Source organism: Protomyctophum parallelum, assembly GCF_964188405.1.
Source record: "Protomyctophum parallelum genome assembly, chromosome: 21".
Taxonomy (NCBI): Eukaryota; Metazoa; Chordata; class Actinopteri; order Myctophiformes; family Myctophidae; genus Protomyctophum; species Protomyctophum parallelum.
In genome coordinates this window covers 12,218,524-12,224,265 of record NC_139713.1, presented here as the reverse complement: position 1 = coordinate 12,224,265, position 5,742 = coordinate 12,218,524, and the positions used below count along the sequence as shown (strand labels likewise).

At 41.6% G+C, this 5,742-nt stretch overlaps 1 protein-coding gene across 1 annotated transcript; it reads right to left on the bottom strand.

Moving 5' to 3' along the window:
- Positions 1 to 398: 398 nt before the first annotated feature.
- On the bottom strand, positions 399 to 5,413 carry LOC310878824 (vitronectin-like; the record flags this gene model as incomplete). The annotated part of the gene is made up of 8 exons (XM_083793239.1): positions 399 to 535; positions 899 to 1,270; positions 1,684 to 1,842; positions 2,045 to 2,201; positions 2,656 to 2,795; positions 3,520 to 3,750; positions 4,571 to 4,687; positions 5,350 to 5,413. 8 exons carry the CDS (start codon positions 5,411 to 5,413, stop codon positions 399 to 401), a joined length of 1,377 nt encoding a protein of 458 aa, XP_083649365.1.
- Positions 5,414 to 5,742: the final 329 nt, after the last annotated feature.

The window sequence follows — 5,742 nt, the reverse complement described above, 5'->3', positions numbered from 1 at the left end:
GGTGGTCATTTGGCCCTTACAGTTGGTATATTCTAAACTCTATATTATGATATATATATCCTTGTTTACTAATTTATAAATTTTCTCTGTAATAGTAGCCTATATTCTACCTGTATATTACATATATTTTCTATATCCTACCCCAGCAGGGAAGGCGCAATTCTAAGTTATTTAGATATTATATCTAATGGTATAGGCTACATGTGTTTTTACACACTTGCTAGATTTTTACACTATAACACTGTCACTTTCACTGTATAGTTATTACTAGTTATTTTCATGACTTTTCAAATGTTACATTTTGTATATGCTGGACATTACTGACAGTCTCTGCTCATACATATGAGTGTGACCAATTAAGCCTATAAATCTATGAAGCTTTTGGAGCCCATACCCATCTATCTCTTCTCTGCCCGTGAGTCATCGCTGGTCCCTTCACGCTGGCAGCCCAGCCAGTACTTTGCAATGGATCGTGGGTATGGGGGGTTGGCATAGTCCACATACTTAGACTTCAGGTCCACCCTGTAGTATTTATCTGGTGAAATGAGAACATCATACATTATAATATACATTTATAAAATCACATCCCCTGGTATTATTTATACCAAACAACAATGACAAAAGAGTGTTGTGAATGAGTGCACATGCTTACTGTAGGACAGTGATTCTCAACCTTTTCCATTTCAAGGACCCCGATATGCATTAGGTCACAGACCCACATTTGATATGACATTTTATCTCTGGGACTCCAATCAACACATTTTTATGTTAGACATTGAGGGAAATTAAGATTCTCAGATTTCTTTTAAAAACGCCGCTTATCAACTATAACCGGTTAATCGATCGATAAGGTTATCAATGAATGAATTAATCGATAATTGACATCCCTAATACAGACCTCTCTTGAAGAAGTAGACATTCTGTGATGGCACGCCCCTGTGGTCCTGTGTGGTGGTGGAGGTGGTGGTGTCATAGTCAGGGATCTCACTGTCCTCGTAGTCGGTGAAGTAATCAAACAGGTCCTCAAACAGGGACAGGGAGCGGCCGCTGCGGCCCCCCCTTCCGCCCCCCCTTCCGCCCCCCCGTTTACTCCCTGGCCGCCTGCGCTGACTGGGCCGCCTCATCACAGGAGAAGGCTGTTCGGTCGGAGGGGGACTTGGGTCGGGCTGGGGACTGACGTAGATACGGCCCACCATGGCAGCGTCGACGGGGGGTCTGATGCCCATCCAGTCCTTACTGATCAAACGAGGGCCCTTGTGATGACCCTGGACTTTAACAGACAGATACAGAAATGTCCATATATGGGCATATAAGTGAGACAGACAGACAGACAGACAGACAGACAGACAGACAGACAGACAGACAGACAGACAGACAGACAGACAGACAGACAGACAGACAGACAGACAGACAATGGGTATTCTCATGCATTACCAAGAATAAGTACCAACTTACATCGCTGCTGACTTGCGTGGTTCCCTTGTGTAGTTTAAATGCAAATACAAATTAGTATTATTTGAAATTGTGCACTGAAGATGAAGACAAAGACGAGTAGCCCCACCACCCATAATTTCTTTTAAATAGCAGTGGAGACATGTTTTTAAGGATTATATGATTAGACACAGAAGGACTACTGTGACTGTGACAACAGATGAAAGGTGTTTCTAAAGAGCCGTGTCTTACCGGAGCCTCCAAACAGCTGAGTGAAGAGGCTCTCCCATGTCTGGTCACAGTACAGGTCAGTGTAGCGTGTGAACAGGACGGATGGAGAGGACCTGCTCATCTGCACACACTCCCCATGGGACGGCTGGTGCTTGAACTCATACTGGTAATACTGGTCCCCTGAATTGACAAACACACAGGTAGAAACAAACTTAGAACGTCTTGGGTAGCTGTGTGTGTAAGAGTGCTTGTAAATTATGACATCAACTTGAGCTCTAGCTGAGAGCATATATTTCATACTGAGTAGTAGGCCTATGAACTTTAACTAAATAGTTCACACACAAAACATAATAATAAACAAACAAGGTGTTTGTAATGTTACCTTTGAAGAAGTAGACCTTCTCTTTGCCATGGTGACCTGGTGCTGCTATTGCGAAAGCTGCATTAACATCATCTGGGATGTTGTCGAAGCCCACTGAAATATCTCTAGGGTAGTCGTCATCCAAAACATTGTCCTCAAACCTCCAGTACTTATTCCCCTGAGATTGAGATTAGAACACCAGGTGTTAAGGAGCACTGAAAACAAGTATTTTATAATACAATCATTCTAAATCTGGATTTTGCAACCTTATTTGGATTATAATGGAAACGCTGTCCCAGTTACCTGTATCAGAGATGTTATAGAATATCTACAGCTATCTCAATCTAGATCAATTCTTTCTTGAAGCTACTTAATGTCTCTTGTCTCTTGTTGTTCTTCCTTTTCCTTTCATTTGTACCTTTTTTATTATGTTTTATCTGCGCTGTCCTTTATGTATATGTGGGATTCTATGTGGGTACAGGGGAGGGATGAAAGACAGACAGTTGCCAGAAAACCTCTCGCTCTCATCTTTCCAAGTGTTCCGTGCTCATTACCCCAGCAGCAGATTCAGCATCAAGGTTCTGCTCTGTTAGAGCATTGCACTGGTACTACAGAAAGATATGAGGCAGTACCTTGAATATGTAGGTTTTTCCCTGGCAGTTGATGCGTGTGAAAGCAGCATCGATGGGACCAGAGATTCCCCACACGTCTTTGATGAGTTTGGGGTAACCAGGAAGAACTGACCTCTCATCCAGCTCAAAGAAATAATTACCTGGGGAGACATTGGATGCAAAATAGTATTTCTGTCAGGTAAGCCCAAACATCCAGTGTTGATGTAACAGTGAGTTGTACATTGTAGGAATTTTGTCTCATTCCATGGGCAAATTTTATTCTTGTCACTTAAAACGCTATATGCTTTCACATTTTCTGCATTCAGACCATAGACTGTAAAAAATATGGACAAAGCGTTCCCCGGGTCTAACATGAACGTAAAATGAAGCCTGTCAGTCCTTGTATTGTAAATCGCCATCTTTCTAGATCCGTTTGGGCCCAGCTGGCCCATTGGCTGGCCCAGACAACGAGGCGGGACTTCCCCCCTTCTTCTTAGTTGGTTTTTATTTTGACTCGAGTGGGTGGGGAATCCCGATCATAGACTGTAACGGTAGCCACGCCCCTCAGAACATACGTGACTTTATGGTCATTCTTTTAATAAATGGGACCATCATTTTCCAAAAAGAATATTATGACATTAGAAATGAGACTTTAAACTAGTGACTGGAAGCAAGAAAGTATTCATGACCATGTTTATTAAGGTAATACAGTCTAGGTGAAGTTGGGCCCAAATACATGGACTTCTATGGGGCTATGGGGTTTTTTTGGGCCCAATGACAGCGCCACAACAGGCCATTATATGAACTTTCAGGAAATCCCGATTTCCTTGGTGGCTTCACAAAATATCTGTCTGACTGCCCCCCTGATTCAGAGTTCAGACCCACCTCTGAATGCATAGATGGAGCCATTCTTCACCTGCAGGAAAGCATCAAATGGTCGTCCACTGCAGGGGATTGCATCGGGGTCTGGGGGCAAGGTGGGGTGATCCGTGGTGGAGGGAGGGCCGGTGGTGGTGGGTGTGGGTGTTGTGCTGGTCATCGGTGCTATGGTGGTCTCAGGGGACATTGTGGTAGCTGTGGTATCTTCTACTTCATCGAATACATCACCACGAGCAACTGAATGAATGGTATTTAAGGTTAGTGTCAGTGTCACAATATGTTGCACACATGAATAATATAAGATTTAAAGCTAGAGTGTAGGGTGACATATGAACGATTGTCTTAATGCTTATCGAACCGGTCACCAGGATACCGTCCTGTATTTTTATTGAGGCTCTGAATTTCACAGCTGTTCTTATCGTAATACGATGCATATAGAACCACCCAGTTAAAAAAGAAAAACATAGAAAAACAACAAATACCACAATACGGGACATTACATTACACAGACAAAAATAATAATAATACAAGTCAAACGAGTACACCACAGTCCTGACATGATTGTACATTCCAGGTTACCAGAGAGTCTTTTTGTTTTTGGCTACCGTTCAATAAGGTACATTGAAGCATAGCCTAGAAGGGTCACTGTATCCAAGACTGGTTTGGATTGATATTGTTTTACATACAGTAGAGCATACAGTAGCGAGAGGTCATTAGGCCTACTGTAATGTCCTCATGTCTTCTCAAAAATGCAAGCGAAACATATCTCTGCTGTTGGGAAGAAATCACGAAACACGAAAAATGTAAATATCTCTGAAAATGAAAAATATGCCTTTTTCAGGAAATGAAGAAAAACATATTTTGAAAACAAAGCAATACTGCCTCATCAAAGTTGGTGTTGTGACTTTATATATTGTGAATTACTTGCATGAGAGGGGAGAAGATGGTGGAGTTAGCTGTTTTAACAAACCAGGGTCCAATGAGTTTTGTCCGAAGCACTTTTTACTACTTTTCATTGGTTCAATATTGTGCAAAAAACCCCAGATATATTACTGACCTTTCTTTGGGCAGGCAGTATCAAAGTCCCCACAGCAGCTGCTATAATAGACACACATGGAGTCACATTGGCATTTAGTCTGGGGGTTGAAGGTGCCACATCGACCCACACAGGATTCTGTGGAAAGTTAGTTTGATGCATTAGCACTAAATAAATATACTGTGGTTATATGTATGGTAGCTAGTATGCTAGTGATGCTGTTTATGGCTTTGTTATAGCTAACTGAATCAATGTACATTTAGAACTCATACTTTACCTTTAGCTACTATCACAATAACCAGACCAGGGGTCACCAACATGTCCGTACACAATGTCAGTGGCAAAGACTTTGCCTAGCTTGTCTGTGACAAATTTTAGATTTTCTGTTTTACACGCCATTATGTTCTTATTTTGATCATAACACCCACTTACTGAATGTCAGTAATGTCTCCAGTTTTTCTTCAGAATATGTATGACAATTATTTACTACGACTCTATGGCACATTAGGAGTCCAACTAGTACTAGTGGTTCTCAAATGTTTTATTTGCCTTAACTCTGAGAGTGTTCAAATGGAACCAAATCGACCCATAAGGGTCCATTTGAACACTGTACAGAGTTACAGACCTGTTATGGTCATTCAGGGCTATATATTTATGTGTTTCTGGTAATATCCAATTACCATTACCATTGTATGTCCGTTACAAAAATGGAATGTTGACAAAAATGTTCACCACAAGCCATGTTGATGACCCCTGGACTAGACTCAAAAAACAATCCCAAAAACATATAATAAACTTACCCTCTGCAGCAAAGGCAGCAGCCATCATTGCCACAAGTGCCAGCAGAACCCCTGCTGGTTTCATGTCTGCTCACTTTAGGTGGTGAGAAATTGATATTCCACTTTTCAGATGAAAAATAGCAAGCACCTCATAAAGCAGATCTATTTGCTTCAGAACCTCTGCCTGTCTACATGAACTCAATGTGTTTGAACTGAGAGGCACACTTTTGGACACAGGGAATGCACTCTGCAATCAATCGATTTCCAACCATTAGTCGTTGAACCCTGAGCCCATATGTATTGATGATTTGGCGTTTTAATCATTAAACTCCCGCAACAGATTTCTGTCCAGACTTATTCTGCTAAAAGCTTGGCATGGTTTTACCACATGCTTATAAATTTCAATCCATGCCA